This window comes from Triticum aestivum, chromosome 7A, assembly GCF_018294505.1.
Source record: "Triticum aestivum cultivar Chinese Spring chromosome 7A, IWGSC CS RefSeq v2.1, whole genome shotgun sequence".
NCBI lineage: Eukaryota > Viridiplantae > Streptophyta > Magnoliopsida > Poales > Poaceae > Triticum > Triticum aestivum.
In genome coordinates, this window is record NC_057812.1 from 71,634,244 (window position 1) to 71,656,892 (window position 22,649).

General features: G+C 43.6%; 2 protein-coding genes across 2 annotated transcripts; both read right to left on the reverse strand.

The window, feature by feature from the left end:
- Positions 1-906: 906 nt before the first annotated feature.
- On the reverse strand, positions 907-3,222 carry LOC123153043 (uncharacterized). The gene is made up of 3 exons (XM_044572362.1): positions 3,206-3,222; positions 1,945-2,572; positions 907-1,857 (listed from the first exon to the last, which is right to left on the reverse strand). Exons 1-3 carry the CDS (start codon positions 3,220-3,222, stop codon positions 1,531-1,533), a joined length of 972 nt encoding a protein of 323 aa, XP_044428297.1. The 3' UTR covers positions 907-1,530.
- A 3,296-nt stretch (positions 3,223-6,518) lies between these two features.
- Positions 6,519-18,567, reverse strand: LOC123152159 (MADS-box transcription factor 25-like). Its single transcript, XM_044571781.1, has 7 exons — positions 18,386-18,567; positions 18,199-18,280; positions 7,806-7,867; positions 7,443-7,542; positions 7,312-7,353; positions 7,097-7,180; positions 6,519-6,659 (listed from the first exon to the last, which is right to left on the reverse strand). Exons 1-7 carry the CDS (start codon positions 18,565-18,567, stop codon positions 6,519-6,521), a joined length of 693 nt encoding a protein of 230 aa, XP_044427716.1.
- Between the last annotated feature and the right edge of the window lie 4,082 nt (positions 18,568-22,649).

The window sequence follows — 22,649 nt, forward strand, 5'->3', positions numbered from 1 at the left end:
AACGAGGTGAACCAGTGAGTCCTTCTAATGCTCGTTGCTGCCCCGGATTTGCGGCAGTTGGTGGTCTCGAAGGTTCTTGGCGTTGGTCGAGACGCGACTCTATGTATCTCTCTATGGTAGGTGCTTTTGTGTTGTAGCTCGCTTTGTGTGGTGTTTGTATTTGGTGTGTGTTGTTCGTGCTACACTCGTTGTCTGCATTGAGTGGTAGCTTTTTTGTAACTATTATTCTGCCTTCTATAAATTTTTGATACGCCTAGGCGTATACTCTCGGAAAAAAACATTGGATGGCGCCCTTTGTCAAGCAAAACAGTTCCCTATACAAGTTCAATGTATGACAAAATTGAAGGACCCCACAGACATAATAAATTCTACTGCATTCAGAATAGCAGTTTTGGGGAAGGAGGCACTTTCTCATGTCAACGATCCGGCTGTACGTCTCGTAGCTCGTGTACGCCTTCTTGGCCGCGTACACGACGTGAGCTTTGTCAAGTTTCTCTATCCAGGCCGAGTGTCAGGTACGCTTGTCCTTATTGCAAGAATCCTTCATGTCTATGTAGCAGGGATCGATGATGGCCTGTGAACCAGTGAGTCCTTCTCATGCTCGTTGCTGCCCCAGATATACGGCGGCAGTTGGTGGTCTCGGAGGTTCTCGGCGTTGGTCGAGACGCGGCTTTGTGTATCTTTCTAGGATAGGCGTTTTTGCATTGTAGCTTGCTTTGCGTTGTGCCTTCTATAAATCTATGGTACGCCTAGGCATATACTTTCGAAAGAAAAACATTGGATGGCGCCCTTTATTAAGCAAAATAGTTCCATCTACAAGTTCAATGCATAACAAAATTGAAGGACACCACTGACACAATAAATTCTACTGCATTCAGAGGTATTCTAACTCATCGACGATGCAACATAAACTTCGCTCACCATGGCACACACAAACTAAGAGAAATCCCCACTAATACATCTGAGAAACCCAAAGGAGCGTCAAACCTAGTGAGTTCATGCAGAACTGTATTACAAGTACAATACAATCCATAAACTTCATCAGATTGTCTGAAATTTCACAAACAGCGCTTTGTACAGTTTCTGAGAATCAGATCCTAGAATAATTTGAGCCATGCCAAACTGAACCGCATCCTTCAGGTATGCCATAGAGACCATCACATCGGCTGCATAGTAGCCCTTGGAGGCCTTACTACCACATCATAGCAATACCTTGCCGTCTCCATTTCTCACAGTTGCTCGCCATCCTCCTCTCCTTCTACCAGCATAAAAGGAGCAGTCCGTGGTAACATTTAAAAAACTGCTACTGCATTCTCATAACATGATGAACCAGATTGTACCTAAAGGCCATTGATTTTTGTCCTATGTCCCAAGTTTGTACATTGTCGCGCAAGTGGCATCACAACACCAGGGAAGAACCACCGGGCAGCTTTGTACTTCCCCGGCGAACCACCGACGGGGCGCTGAAACAGCACCTTCCGCTCCTCCATTGAGTAGACGCCCCAAGTGCTGAATGAGGACTCGTCGAGATCACCCACAAAGTAGATGCAGTTGCTCGGGGAGTACTGCTCGAGAATGGCGCCCCGTCGGGGAGTACTGCTCGAGAATGCTCGGCGCACTGAGCCTCGTCAGGCCCCAAGGCAGCGGCAAGCGGGTATCCATGGCGTACACCAAACCGGAGAACTCCAGCGCATACAGGGCACCGTTGCTGTAGGCCGACAGAGCAATGGCATGGTAGATTTTGAACCCTTCAGGCAGAAGCAGCTTCCGCTCGCTCCACTCCTCTGCGCACCACCACCAGAGAGAGACGCCCCTATGGAACTCTGTAATGAAGAATGCCTCGGTGCCGGTGCAAAGCTAGTGGACACAGTTCTCAGTCAGATCGACAGGATGCAAGTGTAGCAGAACAAAAAATCAATCGACCTCCTGCAACATTTCACTCACGTTAGGTCCAGTCTGACAGATGCTCGCCGAAATCTCAACGCTCCGGGACGCGCCGGTGACGGGGTTTACGAGGAGGACAAGGCTGCCGTTCACGAAGGAGAGGTTGCCGCTGGAAGAGGCGCCACACAGCTCGAAACATTCCGCGTGCCTGCCCATGGCCGGCAGCCGGGCCGGGATCGCCGGCGCCTGTGAGTCCTCCTCGTTGTCACCGACCGGCACGGGGAAGATCGCCCCGCGGGGGTGCTTGTCGTCGAGGACCTCCAGCGCGAACAGGTGCGGGGTTGGTGTCGCTAGCCGCTCGGAGATGGTCGCCGCCCAGGACCTGCAGACGGTGGCGAGGCGCACTGACTCGAGCGGGCTGATGCAGCGGAGGATCCTCTCCGTGAGGTGGAAAGGGAGGCCGCCGATGGTTCGCTCGCGGCATCTCCGCCGTCGGCGGGTTCGTGTTGGATGCAGATCTTGCTTGTTAGGGTGGGCGTGGGTTTGATCGGCTCCATGTGGGAGAGAGAGGTGAGGAATGTGCGTTGGCGCAAACAGATGGTGGAGGGGACGCCGGGGCTGGTGGCGGCGTTGGCCGGAGCCAGAGAAGAGAAAGGGGATCAGCCAGGGTTTGGAGCGGTGGATGCAGCTAGTGGGCCGGGTCGGACTTTGGAGACGGACTCTTATCGGAAGCTCGTGTAAGGCTTCAACGCTCCTCGCGAACGGCTGGCCGGGCCGTTTATATTGTTTTTCTTTTTCTTCTTTACAGGCTTATTTCGGGTTTTTCTTTTCATTTAGACTTTTTTTTAAATCAAAAAATTGAATTTTGAAAAACTATTCGCCAATTTGGAAAACTGTCACTTTTTAATAAAATGTACCTGTTTATAAAAAAACGTAAATTTGAAAAGAAGTTTGTGTGAATAAGTTGGTCAAAATATTGAAAACGTTCACTTTTTAAGCCTATGGTTTTATTAAATTGAAATTTTGGAAAATGTTTACATTTTTAAAAAAATATCCATGCTTTAAAAGTATGTTCACAAATTCAAAAAAGTATTCGTGTTTCCAAAAAAGTGCATTTAAAAAAATGTCTGTGTTTTCGATAATGTTCATTGTTTTAAAAAATGTTTGTGTTTTCAACAAATCAAACTTTCCATATATATATATTTTTTGTTTACTTCAAATACCAAATGAAAGCAAAAAAAAAGGCCACAACCATAACCAGAGCCGCTACAGTTGCCAGCTCGCTACAAGAACCGGGTCACTATATGCGAGATGAGCCAACCTAGTTGGAGGGTGCATGTGCGGAACATGATTAGTTTGACACGGAGAGCGTCACGTAGGGGCTCCCAAGTTTATTTTGGGCGCTTCTATATGCCGCCTCATGAGAGCCCGATGAAGCACTCAACACATGGGCTAGGCCCAACGACATGACAGCTCGCGCGCTCGTCCAAAGTTGAGGCACGGATAACGTGGTAGCTGGCATTTTCTATTCGACGCTTAGGTTAGTGGGAGTAACTGAGCTAGTAACATGATGCACATCAAGACATGTTTGCTTATGTGGCAAATAGTTAATGAGGAGAGAGATATTTATGGTAACATAACATAGTCCAAGGCAAAATGATCTACAACCTGATGAATGCAACCATCTATAATAACACTTCTACGATATTTTTGCACTATAAAGGCAGTAATATAGAGTTATAGACTAGTGTCATATACATGATACTACATTAAGTTACTCTCCACTATGACTATCCTTAGCATCAAGCCATTGATTACTTCAATCTTTGTACCCATCGCTCCGGCGCGTTCCGCCATTGAGCCAACCATTCTAACCCTTCTGCTAGTTCCGGTTTTGAAAAGATTCTAGATATTTTGGGTTCGTTTTTTTCTTTATTTCTTTTTACACCTTTATGGGTTTTCTACCGGTTTTGTTCGCCTTTTCATTTTTTCATTTTGTTTGTTTTCTATTTTTCTTTTTATTTTACAATTAATGAACAATTTTTGAAATTCATGAATGACTTTCAAATTGTTCAACTTTTTCAAATTCACGATATATTTTCAAACTCGTTATGCTTTTAAAATTTATCAAAAGTTTCAAATTCGCATACTATTTTCAAATTCATGAACATTTTTTAATTCATGATTTTTTTAAATTCACAAGCAGTATTGAAATTCATGAAAAAAAAATCTAATTCATGAACTTTAAAAATATGTGTGAATACTTTTTAAATATATACATTTTGTTATCGATAAAAAACCAGAAGTCGGATTTTTCGGAATCAACAACTACTGTTTTTTTCTGGATGGTCTTTTTAGCTCGCTAGTGCAACCCAGCGACCGAGCTGTTCGCTCCTTATTTGGGCTACAGCCCCCGCTAGCCACCCATGAGCGTCGGTTAGCTAGCTAGTGCTTAAGGCGCTGGAGAGAAGGTCCTGAGTTTGCGCTCTCACATAAAGTCAACGCACGCATCAAGCGGGGACGCAACTGCTAGAATAGGACTTTCGAGATGGGCCCTATCAAAAGCTCGTGCAAGAGAATCTAATGTGGCTCTAACACAAAGACATAAAGGAAAGAACACTGTTTTTTTTAGCGAAGTGAGTGTGGCAAGATTTTCTTAAGCATGCCAACACATGGCTATAATTTATCGAACTACTTTAGACATGTTATGGGAGATCGTATGGCTAAGTGTGACATCGTAAATCCTACATTTGGCTAGATCTCTTGAGCCCTTCATTACATCCCCGGATGACTAGCAGCTCATGGCTGCGATGGCTGGCATGGTGGCCCCGCCATGATGACCAAGGGTGGAAAGATTGTCGCGCGGCACCTAGCCATGGTGATGGTGGAAGGCCGAGCAAAAAAAAGGCAGGGCTAGGGGTAGATGGTGAAGCACTACATTGGAAGATATATGAGATAATTAAGATATAATTCATGGAGTAGTGATGTTTTCTAACAAGGGGATGTACCCTGATTTCTATTGAAGAAACCACACAGAAGTTCGTTTAGGAAATTCAAACAGAATGCCTCTCGTGGGTCGTGGCAAACGATACAACCAGGGCGGGGGGTGTGCTAAAAGTAGCCACCCGTCAAGCCACATTCTAGATATATTCTATCGGGAAATTAAAGAAAATGGTGGTATATGCTTCCACATAGCCCACAAAAGAGACAAAGATCATCACCTCACATTCTCTTTTTCTAACCACACCCTTGGTTAAAATACTATCTTTCAGAACCAATCAAATAAAAACTTTGGCATTTAGAAGGTATCTTGATTTTACAAAAAATAAAATATGTTAAACCAATTAGTCTATTCCAGTTAAGAGCACGCTAAAAAAGCCTTCACTGAATATCTTTTAGCATTAAGAAGCCAACTAATTCCATCTAGGGCATCGATCAATTGTATATTGGCGCAATCACTTCTCAAACTGGATCATACCCTGTGCATTGTTATGGGTACGTATTGTTTTTACGCGGGGGGGGGGGGGGGGGGGGGGTGCTGGGTGTTATGGGTACGTATTGGTTGCAATATAGTATTTTTGAAATTGATTTGTGTGGAACATGAATATGGGAACTAAAACTAAAATACAATACATATGATTTATTGTATAGTTACAAAATAGTTATTGGATGTAAGTAATCATAATATAACGGAAATGTATGAGTCATTTTCTATGCATGCCCACACGTTGAGGTGGTTCTTTTACCATGTCAACATGTAAGTCCCATACCTAGGAAGGATAGTCTTGTTTACTTGAGGAGAATATTTTCTATGATCATGCCACAACCATGAACAGACTCAGTAAGATCTCATAGAGTAGAAATGGAAATAATAAGTCTTGTGACATGATCGAATTTTCTATTTATTACACTTGCCTTTTTATTACAATATGAAAATGTATTCATTTTCTTTGCATCGGTTGTGATCTGCAATACCATCAGAGTAAAAGAAGGGCTTATGGGAAGATGATAGGGTAGGGTTGGCTATAGCGCCGGTGGCTAATAATCTGGAGCGCATGGAAATGGGGATAATCTCATCCATTCCTAAACACATAATACACCGTGACCTCCAAAGTAGTGCAAATTTCTGTAAACGGACGATAATCTGACTCACAACACAAACTTAGTCGCTCCATATTCAACTCATTAATTAGGTTCCACGCAAAACAAAAAACAAAAGCTCATTAATTAGGTTCTGAATTGTGATCAACATATACAAGTAACCAAAAACATAATTAAGTTTACATGTTCGCTCATAATATACTTGATCTTCTCTTGCATCCTTGTTAATATCAAGTAATTAGACTCACATACAAACTATATCTGCTGCTGCTATATAACAATGTCTGTGACAACACCAAAAAAAGGTTCTAAGAAGGTCTCTGCTTCAAATTGCACACGAAAGAGCTTCGATCGTCCACACATGGACTGAAAATACTGTTGACGTTGTCTGGTGCAAAACAATAAACATGAATTTAGAAATATAATTAACTGTGACTTGTTTGGCATGCAATTGACCACATGGATCTTCTCAATAATTTAACTGACACATGAATTATAGTACTTACTGCACGCAGTGGACGAGATAGTAGATGTTATTCATCCTCATGCTCGTGCTGGCGCAACTCAAGGTCGATATTTGGTTCACGTACTCTAGTCGACAACAATAACCCAGCAGCAGCTTTTGAGCTGCTTCCGCTGGCTTGCTGCTCACTCGATTCCATGGCCCTAGAAAGCTAATTAACACACATTAATAGTTTGTCAAGTATCAGCTTCATTCGATGGTTGCAATAAAATAACTGAAGCTAATATGATCAATGTTATAATAGCCAGGGCTCTCGCAACCAGTTCCAACACTTTTTAAAATATTATGTGGTTGCAGCCAGTTCCAACACATTATGACTTTTTTGTGAAAGATTTATATTTTTACTTGAATCTGTATTAGACACGCTAATACACTGTATAGGATGTGACCCTTGAATAAAATCCACCCGAGAAAATGTGTGTGGGTTTTATACTGATCCTTTGTCTCTTCTTTTTCAAATCATATATATGCGGTCATGTCTTTCAATGACTTGGTAATGCATATGTTATAGCATGTGGTTCATCGATGATTATTTTCATGGACTTTCAGATGACAAGCTAGGATATATAAGCTACTAGCATTTCTTACCTTCTTCTGCAGCTCTATGTTGTGCTCATGAGCAATGCTCAACTTCTTGCCAAGCTCTATATTTTCCTTCTGAATAAGAAATCCCTAGAAAAGCAAATTCCATCTCATCATACCTCAGCTGTTAATAACAAACACATATACAGTAATTGACGCTAACTGAGCTATTTTAACACCAACAGCAGCATAAGCAAGAACATGAAGAAGATGTAGCGAACCTTTTGGTTGAGTTCGTGGATCTCCGCAGCCATAATTTGCTCCTAAAGAAATCAATTGTAAATAAAGTAATATGTATGAAACAAAAAAAATGAAAAATGAAAAAGGGAAGGGAAGGGCAAAGAAAAGGTACCTTCCTCTTTCTTACGGAATGCAAACTCATCTCAACTTGGTTCACCAGAAACTGGATATCTCGAACAGTGGTACCTGATAGCTCCTCTCCCAACAGTTGCCTAACATCATATCAGGGCACATGGTTTAACAGTATAACTAGCTAGTAGCTACCTAGGCTAGCTAGCTTCTCCATTCATTACAACTAAATACATGGGTTTTCACCGGCATAGTGTTCAAGTGAGAGATCTTAACATGCATGGCAATATTTTCGTTAAATTAATTTGCATATGAAACCACTCAAACAACAATTTATTGATAGCTATACTAATTGGCATTTTATTTCAATGCATGTGTTATACAAACTAAAGAACATTAATATTACCTATTATTATGTTGTAAGTTCTGCACTTGCTGCCTCAAGGTTGTAACCTCCCTCTGCCATAGCTGCCCAACAAATAGAAATGAAATAAGATATATACTAACTATAAGCACACTAGATTAATAAGGAGATCCATAAGTGTGCTTCCTTGTGTGGTCTACTAGTGCACATCGTATATACCTAAGAGTGATCCCATTACTTATTTATCTCAACATACAAGCATGCATGAGAAAACACCCACCACCACATGCAACCATGCATGGTAAAATATTTTTCATTTTATTATTCTACTTATAGTCAACAAATATTTTACAACTATATAGAATCAAATATAGTAAGTCATATGTATTTTTAAATTGGGTTCACACATTATTAATCTAAATATCTATATTCCACACAATTAAATCTCACTGAAATATATTGCAACTGATTCCCGGAGCAATGCGTGGGGTACCATCTGGCTGACCCTTTGTTGAACCAACTCCATTGATGGACACCTTGTGGCCCATAAGAGAAGAAAATTCACCTGAAAAGGTCACCACTGATGGGCCCGTTGATGATTTTTTGTAGCTGATGGACGAGCCCGTAAGGGAACATATAGAAAATTCAACTCAAAACTCACCACTAATGACCCCCTCAATGATAAATTGTTATAGGTGACGACTGAGACGAGTGACAAACTTAAAACAAGGGCCCATATGTGGTATAAAACTCACCGCCGATAGTTCACACTACAGAAAACTCGGCCTGTGGCACTGCTCAAGTTGTATATTCAACTCCTGCTACTCAAACTTCCATATTTTGATTTGTGCCACTAGGGATTGTGAAGAAATTAGTTACATACCCTTGTGCGCCGCCTTAGTGAGTTATCGTTACAACGGCGTATTGTTTGGGCCGTTCCCTTCATTTAGGACCCACCACTTGGTCACGTCAACCGCAACGACGAGGAGATTCTATTGACCGCTCTGTCCGGTGTGGGGCCAACCATTGAGACCAGAATTTTCATTTCGCCACTCTGGTGTGGGCCCACTAATATTGAGGAGGAGAATCGGTTGACCATTTCGGCCGATGTGAGGGTCCACAGTTGAGACCATAATTTCCATTTTTTTCACTCTAATTTAGGCCCACTAATACTGAGGAGGGGACTCGTTTGACAGGTCCTGCCGATGTGGGACCCACAACTTTTTTTGTGGGACCCACAACTTCGCCACGTCAAGTGCAATGAAGAGGGGACCGTTTGACCAATCTTGCCTATGTGGGGGCCCACCTGCAGCATGGCAGGTACACATATATTCCGGGGCATAGAGCCCCATTTCTTCCCGTCTCATAGTTTTGTCCCTCTATTTGCATGATGATTGATCAGAGCCGAGTGCGGGAGAGAAACTGCTTGGGGGTTGTTTGTTTTCGTAGGCCATTTACACTGTCTAGTATCAGCGGCTAATCCGATGGGAAGTTACCTGCACTCTCGTGGCCTTTGGCAACCTCGAACTTCAGTTTTTATAGTCTCTTCTCCCTCTCTCAACCTACATAGAAAGTACGGAAACCGTTTCAGCCATGGCATCCGACCAGCGCAAGCTCTATTTCCCAGGGCATAACGTTGTCATGCACGCATTGGGGAGAACTGCATGGACAAGCTCGAGCGGTGGCTCGACAACGATCGGAGAAGATCGTTGGCATTGACGTGGAGTACACATGGTCTCGTTCCACGCAGAAGGCCTCTGTCATTCAGTTATGCATCCGTGAACATTGTCTGGTGTACCAAGTCTATAGGGCTATCAGTCCAAGCGATAGGCTCGCTCTACCACTTCTTGCACAATGAGAAGTATGTTTTCGTTGGCTCCAGCATTGAGGGAGAAAAGGAAATGCTTGACTGCAGCTGCCTGTGGGTCCAAAACTTTGTCGACATCCAAACGGAGCGGAGGGTGCCATACGGCACCGCCGCCATCATGGACAAGTACTACGCCAACACGAAGAAAGGCTTCGGGGAGAAGGAGCACCAGCAATTGGTGGATATGTCACTGCCCGACAAGCAGGTGGAGTATGCTGCCAAGGACGTGTATGCGGCATATGAGATATAGATGCGCATTGTCAACTTCAATAAAGGTCCTGCTTCGAATGGAGGAGGAGAAGAGATGCACCAGCTGGGTCAGGTAGGTTTCAAGTTTGGAAAATGTATTTATATGTTTATGTAGTCTGATGTTTTTGTAGTTATGTGACCTGTAATATAAAAATGTGATGTATTAGTTTGTAAGAAGATATTTGTATTGTGACTTCGATAAATTAAATATGTAATATTTTTTATTGTCAAATTTTGGCCCAGATTAACAAAATCCGCTCACATTTTAAAACTACTGGGCCAACTAAGTCGATACTTTCCCGGGTCTTCTAGTATGTGTTTTTGGAATTATTAAAATATTTTAAGCTGCTTTGAAGAAACTTGTTTTTCTGGCAGTTTTGCAAAACAGTGACATAAGTAGGCCAAAACTGTCATTTCTAAGCAAGTGGCTTTTCCAACTTCCATAAATCATGTGAGATTTAATGAAAACCCCATGTACCAATATTAGGACACTCTGCCAAGTTTGACTATCTTTTGACAACTTTTATTTTTATTTTTTAGGTTTCTTCTAAATTTTGTGTAGAAAAGGCTAAATGTAGATAATTCCATAATAAATGTTGATTTTCATTCACATTCGTTATTACAAATATTAAAGCAAAGTGTACACAAATTTTGAAGTGAAAATGATCCCAATGGTCACTTCAAAAGGGCTGTCTGGAATTTGCATTGGATGTTATGTGAGATAGTTCACATGGTGAAGAATCCTTATTTATCTTATGTGTATTCTCTCAGAATTTTATCATAATATATCATACTAATATTAAGATTCCTTGCCAATTTTTAGTAATTTTGGACAACATCTAGATATTCTTTCATATTAACCTTGAAAGATAATGCTAAAAATATTATTATGTAACAAATTTTGATTCTAATTTACATTTGTCATTATGGATGTTAAAGCAAGTTGTAGAAAAAAAATTCAAGTAATAAAGAGCTCAAATGGTCACTGAAATTGGTTTGGGTGGTAAAAAGTGGGAGATTTTGGACGAATGTTACGGAACTTCTTCGGAGATAGTTCATTTTGTGAAAAAACCTACTATTTTATTCTTTATTTTGTGTATTCTTCTCAAAATTTTATTACAAGGTCATGCGACTATACCAGGGTATCATACCAAGTTTTCATATTTTTTAAGTTCATTAAGATATCTAGCAATTCTCTGAAATGATGCAAAATTTCGGCTAGATTTACCATAACATAAAGTTGAATATTTCATCCATTTCCACCACATGACTGCAAATTGCATGTATTTCCTTAACTATATTTTTACTACATTTTGGAGCTTATTTGATGCACATATAATTCAAAATGGGATCACTTTCAGTAAGTGCAAAAAAATTCATTTAATGCACTCCCTTCATTTATTTATACAAGGTCACTATGGAATATACATTTTGCATCTATACAAGGCCACAAACAGTAGTCGAGACACAATTAATGATATTTTATCGTACTAACAACATGTTTAATACTTGCATGCATACATTCATATTGACAGTCAGCTACTTTCTCCACTCAGTTTCTTTGCATGCATGCAGTGTATTAATGATCCCAGTAAACGAAAAAAAACCAACTTGCAAAGCACACATTAAATTTTACATTGGTACCTGCAATCTGAGTTTGTGGTCTTGTATATAAAAATGGATGGAGTATAATATATAGTAAAATTATCCTAAATTTTGTGAAACTTTTAGACATCAACATATATGAAGTAAACAATACTACAAAAAGATATATGTGGAAAATAACCGAGTGCCAAGATATACGAAGGAGTTTTAGATTTTTTACAGAAAAGCAATTTATCAGATAGGTGAGTCCTCCGCCATACATATCATTGAGTTCAGGCCATGTTTGGTTCATAAGTCCTAAGACTTTTTTTAGTCTCAACTTATAAGTCTCAAGTCCCTAATAAGTCCCTACCTGTTTGGATCCCGGGACTTAACATGGACTACAAGACCATATTACAACTATAAGTCCCTATAAGTCCCTCCTTGAGAGTCTTATTTCATAAGTCCCAAATGCCCACTTTAAGTCCCTATAAGTCCCTCCTGTTTGGTTTAGATGAGACTTATAAGGACTTTTTTAAGTCCCTAAACCAATAAGTCCCTGGAAACAAACACCCTCTCAGTGGCACCACCTCACCGAACTCACCCCATGTAGCATCTTGTCATATAGTGGCATTCACGTACCGGTGACCTGCAGACCCCCTTCTTCTCTCTCACGTCATTCCCCTCCTCCAAATCATGGACAAGCACCAATTGAGCAAGTGATACAATATAGATAGTTGCGAAAGGAATCCAAGCTTGTTTAATAAACTACTCCGATCTAGTATGGGCTGCCGGAGCTCGAGCATGTGTGGTCCTGTGTGGAAGGAGGGCTCCTCAGCTAAGACCATTGTGCGGGTGGCGAGGGTTGGCAAGGCATCCTCCTCGATGTCGGGCGGCGAGGCGCCCTCCTCCGGCTAGGGATGAGCGGCACCATGGCGGACAATGCGAGGCCTAGGTCAAGCAGTTTTGTGGGGAAGGTGAGTACTGTGGCGAACACTAGGGAAGGGTAGTAGTTATAGGTGGACGACAAATCGAGGGGCGTCGTGGCAGAATCAACATTCAGTCGTCGAAATTCGATGCAAGACGTCGTGGCGTGTGAATAGGAGAATGTTCAATGACGTGCCACTATCGAGCGCTACTGTCCCATCCCATCAACCATGGGCCCCACATAGGAGTCTGCATTCAAACACGTCTAGTTCTCGGTGCAGTTCACACGACAGGTGGTGGGACCACAGAGGAGGAAATGGTTAAACAAGATGGCAACATGACGACAACTCACGTAGATGACGCGCATGGGTATGCAACTAATTTTTTCACAAGCATTAGTGGCCAAGACCTAAATAGTGAATTTTGAGTGGGAGGACTCAAATATCCAAGTTTGATAGTGGCACTGATCTGTTTTTCTCTTTACACTAGGTCCCTTCAGTGGTAAAATTGACCCAACGGAAAAACACTCAAAGCCCATTTTCTTGTAGCACATAAAAAACCACCAACACTAACCCTAATTTGCATATCCCACCCCCCCCCCTCTCTCTCTTGTATAATGGGAAGCTCTTTGATCTTTGGGTTGAAGATTAACTTCCACAACAGAAGGGTGTGTTATAATGGAAAATCCAAGGAGCGTAGACTTGATTAATAGCAACCTTTTGGTTTCAGGGTCGATGAGTTCTTTCCCCTTAAAATGCCTTGGTACTCTAACAAATTACCGCAAGCATTGTAGTAAGACTATAAGGTCATTGAAGACGCCTTTAGGAGTATCTTAGTGTTGGGTAGTCCAAGAATCTTTCCTCTTGGGGTTGCCTAGTCTTGATTAATTTTGTGACGAGTAACCTCCCCATCCTTATGATTTCTTTTTTTCGGAGATCCCCGAAGGGTTCGAGAGAGGCTAGGGTACTATCGGTCTCAATTCATTTGTTGGTCGAATCAACATAAGGGTTTGTACCATTTAGCATGGTGATATATTTTATGTATCCCTAACGATGGGTGTAGCCCTGTGATTCATGATCTAGAAGTCAACACTATGTGTCATCTTAGTAAATGATTGTTTAAGTATAAGCAACGGTAAAGTGTGGTAGTTTCTCTTACATAGTACTAAGTATTTGGGGGCAAAATCACTCTTAGTGGTTATAGTCAAACCAATAGGCTCCCACTTTTGAAAGGACCTCCTAAAGGTTAAGAATATTTTTTTTCAATTTTGATCGCTTAATGTGGAAGTGGTCAATCAATTTGGTTTTGGGAGGATGGGTACCTCAAGGATATGAAGCTTTTGGTTCTAACCCCTGAATATTTAGGATCGTTTCCCATACAAATGACAATGCTTCTGTGGTTATTGGAGCTGCCACATGTGGATTTTAGTAGGGTTATCATTGGCCGACATTTTGTAGACTTGGATTAACAATACGATTTTGGATCCTCTCTAAAAAAATCCTCTAACACCCATTCGTGGTCGCAACTATTCCATTCTACCCTTATTCATTCCACTCACTCGTTCCTCCCTTTGCAAGCCACTCCACCGGCCCCACTCCACTCGACTCCACTTCATCCATCCCCACCATAGAGGAAGAGAGGTCCAAGGCAAGAAGAGAAGAGAAGAAGTGTGGGGTGATTGCATGTTCACTTATTGATTCTTTGAAGGCCAAGAACTCCATTCTTGAATCCCTACTTAAGTTTTTCTCTTTAACCGCAATCCTATCCTTGTGAGAGAGGTGATCCTTTGTATTATTGAGATAGGCTTTGATTAAAGATCATGCAAGGAGTTTTCATCAAGTGACTTTGCTTTGCTTGTTACTCTTGGATTGTGGGTGCATCCTATAAAGTTAGGGTTCACTTAAGATTCTATCAAGTTCTATATACATGAAAGACTCAAGAGTTTGTATGGGCTCTAAGATTGTCCACTTGGTGAAGATCTTCCCTTAGCGGGGCTTCTTAGTGCAAGCCATGATGAAATAGGTTTATTGCGCTTTGTGGGCAATGCAATCAAGATCCTTTGTGATCCTAGAACCATTGGTTTAAAGCCTCCATCAATGTGGACATAAGATCTTGCCAGCCATCCAAAACACAGGAAAAACATCCCGTTTCATGAGTTTTTGCATTCCCTTTACCCTACCTCCTACTTACTTGAAAGTTATTATTTTCGCTTCTCAATACTCTTGTTTAGTTTCTTTCTAAGGGAATCTCCAACGTTGACCCTCAAACCACCCGCATGCTTGCGGATCGAATTGTCCGGACCCATTTTGCCATCCAATATGGTACCCAATCGGTCTATGGACCGGTCCAAACGTTTCCTGCAAACCAGAAGCAAACCGGGGGGGCGGGGATTGGCTGGAGTCTGGAGCGCTGACAAGTAGGACTCTGACACCCCCAGTCCACTTTTCTTCCGCGCCGCTTCTACTCCCCCTTGCTTTCCATCTGCATCCTTCGTCTGTAGCCGCCTTTGTACCTCTCTAGACGCCGTCCAGGAATCGTAGGACGCCCGTAGCCCCCACCAAGGTGCTTTCTCTCATTGGAGTACGTTGCCATCAACCCAAGATCCCTCCGCGGCCAGGTAACCTCCTCCCCCCTGTCGACTACTTCCATGGTGGACACCATGCGCGGCAGGTGTTCGGTCAAAAGTTGTTATTCTTTTTTGTTGAACTTCTTGTAGTTTTCAAGAGTATAAACATGACGGCAGGATACTCAGTGATCGAGGATGAGTTGTTGCGCGATGCGTGGTTGGCCATATCTGCGGACTTTGTTGGCAGGAACTTAAGGGGCTCGATCTTTTGGCAGTTAGTGCACACTTTGTCTCATGCAAGAAAGAACTTTGCTCATTATGAGATGCACATCATCCATGAACGCAACGTGAGGTCAATATCACATTAATGGTACACCATCTGCAACTCCGTCATGAAGTTTTGTGGTGCAGTTGCATGCGTGGGGACAATGTGGCCATCGGGCTCATCAACCATGGAAATCATAAGTTTTGCTTCATGTTTCTCTATATATTAGTTACTTCATTCATACACTCAATGTTTCTCTACACGTTGTATTGCTTGCACGCGATGTCGTGATGTACTACATGACCGAGGGCAGGCCATTCACGCACATACATTATTGGATGAAGCTCAAGGGCAGTACGTGTGGGATAACATGCGCCGGTTCTGACTCTAGTATCGTTGGATTTGGAATCGATGAATTTGAAGAACTTGTTCAACATTTGGTCTGAAATGTAATATTTAGATTTGAACTATTGTTGTACTAGACATATTTGCATGTTATTTATGGATGAAAGGTGCTATTTTCTATAATTATTTTGATTGTTGCGGTCTTAGAAAAAACAGGGGCGGACAGTTAGGGGACATGGTTGGATGGCCGGCTCCCAAACCAGTGTCTGCAGACTAGTCCGGACCGGTCCGCGGATGAATACAGGTTCCGTTTTAGGGGTCGGCATTGGAGAATCCCTAAGTACTTTTAGTTCTCTACTCATCATTGTCTTGTCCTAAAACTTCCATTCCTAAATATTGGAGTAGCATTGTTCTCCCTCTAGTTCTTAGACCTAGATCCCAACAGGAGATTATACATATTAGGATGCCTCATTTTGGTCAGGCCAACAACGATGTTTTGGTCTATCTGATCATGCAGAATGATGCCATGTGTAACAAAAAGGAAGTTCATTCTTGTATGCAGGTGATACTCTCTGGTCGTGGCCATATGTGTTATTGCAGAAGGTGCAACATAGAAAGTCGATGGATCTTTCCCAAATAAGCTAGAGTGAACCACTAGGGAGTTTATGTCATGTTTGGCGCAGTGTCCCAGCAGCAGGCTTATGGATGTTTATAGTAATCTTGTTTGGCAAATTCGTTTTTGTTGGGACATGTTTTTTTATCTTCCTACTTTTGGCAACAAGATAAAAGTTTGATATCTTTGTAATGAGGCGATGTAATAAGGTTGTCCATATGCATCTTAGGATGCAGAGGATTTAGCAAAAACTGAGATTAGCCAAAAAAATCTACATGGGGAAGAGTAATACATATATTTCGTGAAATGAAGAATGGAACAAAATGTGGCAAAGCCTACCGACAGAATTGGACAATCTAGCTAAAAATAGTATGTTTAGAGGTTTTCCAGTGGTCGGTATTTTTCTACCATATTTCTCTCTCTCTCTCTCTCTCTCTCTCTCTCTATATATATATATATATATATATATATATATATATATATATATATATATATATATATATATATATATATATATATATATGTATGTAGGAACAATTTGTAGTTTCATGCATCAGATATCCCAATCTTAGGTACTCCCTCCATCTCGGTGCATTAGACATATAACGAAAAACAAATAATCCCAAAAGCACAAAACGGTAGTACTAGTTGCATGCATATTAATTAGACCCCATCTATTAATTGGAGGGCCAATGCATGCAATTTCTATGGCACGCTATTTGGATTTGAAGAAGTCTCCTAATTAATAGCATATTTTTAGTTGAGAAAGGAATGATGTGATTGGCTTTCTTTGCGATTCAATTTTTCTCCTAACCGTATCTCTTTGCGCATAGGTTGCGGTGCACCTTCTAAGATGCCTAATGCACCTAGACGGAGGGGGTAGCTTGGGTCACACTTGAGAGAAGAAAACACGCATGAAGTTACAAGCCATCAGGCCACGGATGAGTCATGTGATAGCCATGAGGGGATATTTAGAAGAGAAATTGAGTGGATATCTAGATAGTCATGTGATAGCCACGGTTTACTAAATACACCACCACCCTCACATAAAACTAATGATATTGGCATATGATAGCCACAAAGGAGCATTTAGTGATTCTGCGTTTTCATTAGCTACTCTATCATATGCCAATATCATTAGTTGTATATCATATTCGGCCCATCCTCTAGCCATTATAAATTTCTGGGCCCGAGCATTCCAATGATGGCCATGAAGGCCTACATAGGTTGAAGCTGCAAAGATGTGACACACTTACCATTTGGCATCATTCAATCATTCACGCGACCAAGGAAACATCAGGAAAAATGTGCATCATTCACCTGACCAAGACCCTAACCTACTAGATTAATCAATAAAGATGGTGATCCCCTAATTTGTTTGTGTTACAATCTTTGATTAGAGATTCAGATTCGTTAGGAGTCACTAATGCTACGACAACTACTAACAGGTAGGTGTTAACTGTTCAACTGAATTAATGATTTGCCACTTCAGTTAATTAGTGCACGGAAATGACTATATATACATCTTTTGCTAGCTTGATTGCTATTTTTCTGAAAAGGAGGAATACCTCCGGGTTCTGCACCGATTGGTGCATCGAAAATGTTATACGGAACCATGGTTCAACCGAACCTACGCTCGACACCATTGATCTCTGGACACTTTTCATAAGGATCCGTGCATGATTGATTAAAAAATGCATGATGGGAGCTGTTTGCATGTTAAACAATGCATGACGCGGATCCACATGTAGCAGGATGTTGAATCGTACGGCGTCGACCATAGGTTCGGCTGAACCATGGTCCAGAATCACGCCTCTCTTGGTGCATGCAATCATTTTTATTGCATAGTTTGAGACATTACGAAATAAAAGACAAAATTCCACTCAAACACGGATAATAAGAGACCATATATTGCTAGATCATCATCCAAGCTTGATTGCTATTTGTTTCACCACTTTCCTTTCTTTGGTAAATACATGTGCGGCATGGAAAAGCTACTATGCATACATAGTTACATACCTTTGCCTCAGATGTTGGGTTCAACACCCCGCGGTGTTCCTCTTTCGCCTCCTGGTACCGCTCTAGTATTGCCTCCATTCCGCTGACGAAGACAAAAAATAAAACACATCCAAATTATAAGAGGATGAAATTAAGTAACTGATAGAGTATTGGGAGGTAGCAGGAACAAATTGTCTAACGAACATACCTGGAGCTCGCGAAGTCATAGAGGCGACCCGTGCTGGAGAAGACGATGAGCGCGAGATCGGCGTCACAGAGGATGGCAAGCTCCCGGGCCTTCTTCATCAGCCCTCCGCGGCGCTTGGAGAAGGTCACCTGCCGGTTCATTGTGTTGTCGATCCTCTCAATCGCAATCTTTCCCCTCCCCATCTTCTCTTCTTCTTCTTCTTCTTCTTCTTCTTCTTCTTCTTCTTCTTCTTCTCTAGATCTCTCTTCTGCCGGCTGGCCGGCCAATTGACGAAAGTAATTAAGAACCGGTCGAAATGGAGCTAAACTAGAGTCTGCTAATAGTTTCTTCTCTACTATCTGGGTGACAATCCACAAGTCTAATCTAGCTAGTTGAAGCTTCCCCCCCAGCTGCTGCCTGATCCAGCTAGCTATCTTTGTATTGTTGGGCTTGCTTCTAATGGTCTGCAAACCAAAAGGGATCTAGAGGCCCCATGTGATGACAACACTAACCTAGGCTTAAACAACTCACTAAATACCATTTTAATTGTATAAATTAAGTTAATGAATGGCCCACTACATATTATTTTCCTCGGTGGCTGCCACAAGGACGTCCATAATATATATATCGTTCGACTGTTCATAGTATAAACTTTGGGTACGAGGATAGCCTATTGGCTTCTGACATGTAGCCATAAATTGTGCCGTACAATATGGCGTCAGCAACCAAGCCAGCCTCTTTTTGTTCGAACCATTGAAATAGTCTAGCAGTCGCGTGGTACCCATTCAAAGTTGGAGTGGTAGAACCTGCTCCATTTAGTGTTTAGGAGGCAAGTGGTTTCTGGTTTCTTCAAAACCGTGTGCTCATACGTCTTACACTTTTCAAACCAAAGTAGTATTTAGGCGTAAAACGATGTGTTCTTAGAGCATCCCCAGCCGTTCGGCCTCCCAGTACGACGAAAAAGAGTCGCCTGGGGGCGAGCCGGTGCTAGATTGGCCCTTAGGGGCGACCTAGCTCCCAGTCGTCGGCCCATAAGCCGCTCCGGGTTCAGCGACGTCCGTACAAAATATATGAAAACTCAGCGTTTTTTACACGAACTCGGCGAAACTTCACTGAAATTTATACAAAAAACACAAAGCACATGCAAACTACGCCTTAACAACGCCTAAACTACGCCTAGCCGCCACCGCCGTCGTCGTCGCCGCCGTCTACATGCCGAGGAGCCTGTAGAAGCGGGTGTAGTCGCCACCGCCGCCGCCGCCGTCGTCGCGCGGCTGGCTTGGGCCAGCGCGGTCCCTGTTGCAGCCTTGACCCGGGTCGCCGAGGCGCGCTGGTGCGCTGGACGGCCCGGCCTCGCGCTCCTCGTCGCTGTCGAGGACGGTGACGCCGCCTTCCTCGCGACCGCGGCGACGGGCCTGGAGCTCCTCATACGCCCGGCGAGGGCGGTGTACCTGCTCCCGGATGTAGTCCTCCTTCGCCCACTTGAGGGTGAACTCGTCGTCGGGGACCGCCATCTCGACGTGCTCCGGCATCACAGGGAGCAGCCCAGGCTCCGGCTTTGGCCGGACCAAGCGGTAGGATCCGCGCGGGGGGATCGGGCGGCCTCGTTGATGAAGAGGGCGCCGGAGCGGCATCTCCTTCGGCTCGGGTTTGACGGGGCGGAGCACGGCCGGCGAGCCGGAGCCCGACGACGAGGACGACCCTGACTCCATCCGCCGCGGCGTCCAGGAGCTACCACAGCGGCGAGAGAAGGATGGCCGCTGCGGGTACTCGAGGCGCGACACGTTGCCGGTCTCGATGTGGTCGAGGACGGCCTCGAGGGTGCGGCCCGGAATGCCCCACCACTCGCGCCGCCCGTAGGCGTTGTGGCGGCCCCGCGGGATGACGCCGTGGGTGGAGGCGATCTGCTCCTCGCGGCGGCGCTCAAAGTACATCGTCCAGAGGGCGTGACTGTCGGCGGCATAGCGCGACTCGTTCCGCTTTTCCTTCGTCGGGGATGAGCGAATGCAAGCGATCTCGCCGCGCCGCGCCGCCCCTTCGGGTACCGGTGCCACCGGGACGCCGCCGACGCTCAGCCTCCACGTCCCCGACACCCGCATGCCCGGGGGCGCCGGGTACTCCGCCTTGTACAGCAGTCGTGCCTCCGCCTCTTGGAGGTGGCGGCGGCCGAAGCCGTTCGCCACCGCGCCATCGCCTGGGTACCTCTCGGCCATCTTTCTTGTCGGCGGGGAGAGGGGAGAGAGTGCTGCTTTCTGCACCGGAGAGGGGGCAAAATGAGAGCTGTGGCGTCCACCGGCGGGGAGGTCGCCTTTTATAGCCGTAGCTGGGCGGCGTCGGGCTGCATGCCGGACGACGCGTGGTTGGACGCGCGTCCCGGCACTTCACTGCGCCGCTCATGAGGCATCAATGGAGGCTGGACGGCGCGGCAGCCTTCGCATTGATTCCTGCGGGAACCGATGCGATGAGGGCGACGAAGCGGCATGTCGCTGACTCGGCGGGCCCATCCGCTTTCGCGCCAAATCGTCTCGCCCCGGCGCCCCCGGACGCCCCCCAGCGCGCCGGGTTCTGTCTGGGTCCGCCGGCGCCAATTTTGGCCCAAACCGGCGAAAAACGGGCTCCTGTGAGTGCGACTGGGCCAATTTTTGGGCGCCGGCGCGGGAAAAACGCCTAGGGAGAGCCTGTTGGGGGCGCGGCTGGAGATACTCTTATCTTGCAATGTATATGTGAGTCGTACAATTTCTTCAGAACTGTGTGCTTATATCTGGGTAGAGCTATCCAATTGAATCTCGACACGTTACCATGTAACTTGTGAGTGGTACACTTAATTTATTACAAGTTGTGTGCTCATGCCCGCAAAATAAAATAAAATTGTGTGCTCATATCTTGGTGGGGCCATCAAATTGTATCTCGGCATGTTACCACGTAACATGTGGGTAGTACACTTTCTTCATAACCATGTACTTATATTATGGTACGACTGTCCAATTGTATATAAACATGGTCGATATGGAAGGCGACAAATGGCATGATTTTTTTCGACAATCGAGGTACGACTTTTGATGCCAATATCGCCGTCCGATGCACTAACGTGTAAGATTCCAAATCTTACAGATTAAGAAGTCATAGATCTACCACAACCAATAAACCCGGTTGCGTCTTTGGTACAACTCAACCATGCTAGCGAAACCTCTATTTGCGACTAAATTCCTGAATTTCAGTTTCTTTTCAATCAATTTCTTTCTTATGGTAATTACAATATTGTTTGAAGTTTGTATTGCAGATACCTTGGAAAAGTTTGTTGGTTGTGATTTTTAACATATAATAATTGTAGCCGTACTTATTGAGGTGGATGTGGCAGGAACATTTGCATTTGGGTGCTAAAGGTAACATCCAAGTTATAAAAGGTTTGCTAGTAGTACCATGTTGTTTAAGGTTGCTAGATTGATGAGCACACTTATGTACTAGCTAGCTTTCCACTTGGCTCATCCAAAAAAGGACAGTTTTAAGGTTAGTAAGTAAAGTGGCCACGGAGCACGATGCAAAAAATGTGCAGTCCACGTGAGTGACGGCGTTCCAATCTCGATTAGAGCCAGTAATGCATTAGATTAGAGTAAAGATGATTTCCTTCCAGATTTGGTTCTCTGAATCATGGCACCACTTGATCTTTAGTATATAGTCCTTAACGATGCAACCACTCTGATCTGATCTGGTTTGATTCTTCCTTTTTGCTCTTGCATCAACTCAGCTGTATGTACCTTCAGGTGTTTTGGGATGAGTGGACAAAGCTGGAGGCACCGATTCCCTGCTGCTTTCTTGCTTCTCCAGTCAAACAAATTAATTAGAGCATCTTTATTTTCCCATGTCAAACTACTGCGAAATAGGTCTTTACGGAGTTCATTTGTGTTTGCCGAATAGCAGACTCAGCAAACATAAGAGCTCAGCAGAGATTCCAGTCTCCAGTTAGCTGATCAGTTATTTATTTATGAGAAAAGTATACTTTTCATCCCTCAACTCTTGGTGAAGTCTAAATTTGGTCCCTCAACTCCGAAACCAGACAACTTGCACCCCCAACTAACGAAACCGGACAAGGTTTGTCCCTGGTCTCGATTTTGACCGGTTTTGGTGCTGACTGACCCCGGTTTTGACCGGTGCCGACTAAAATTCGCGTAATTTTTTCATATCCGTGAACTTTTTAAAATTCACATACGCTTTTCAAATCCACATAGTTTTTCAAGGTCGTGCAATTTTTTCAAAAATAAACATACCTTTTTCAAATCTATGAACT

Bases quoted from the DNA above. Each gene is read 5' to 3' on its own strand.
- LOC123153043 (XM_044572362.1), bottom strand. The intron at 1,858-1,944 runs GTGAGTGAAATG...TGTGTCCACTAG, and splicing joins TCTGTCAGACTGGACCTAAC to CTTTGCACCGGCACCGAGGC.
- LOC123152159 (XM_044571781.1), bottom strand. From the start codon at position 18,567: ATGGGGAGGGGAAAGATTGCGATTGAGAGGATCGACAACACAATGAAC. The intron at 7,868-18,198 runs GTATGTAACTAT...TTTGTTGGGCAG, and splicing joins ACCCAACATCTGAGGCAAAG to CTATGGCAGAGGGAGGTTAC. The intron at 7,181-7,311 runs GTTCGCTACATC...TTGCTTTTCTAG, and splicing joins TCCACGAACTCAACCAAAAG to GGATTTCTTATTCAGAAGGA.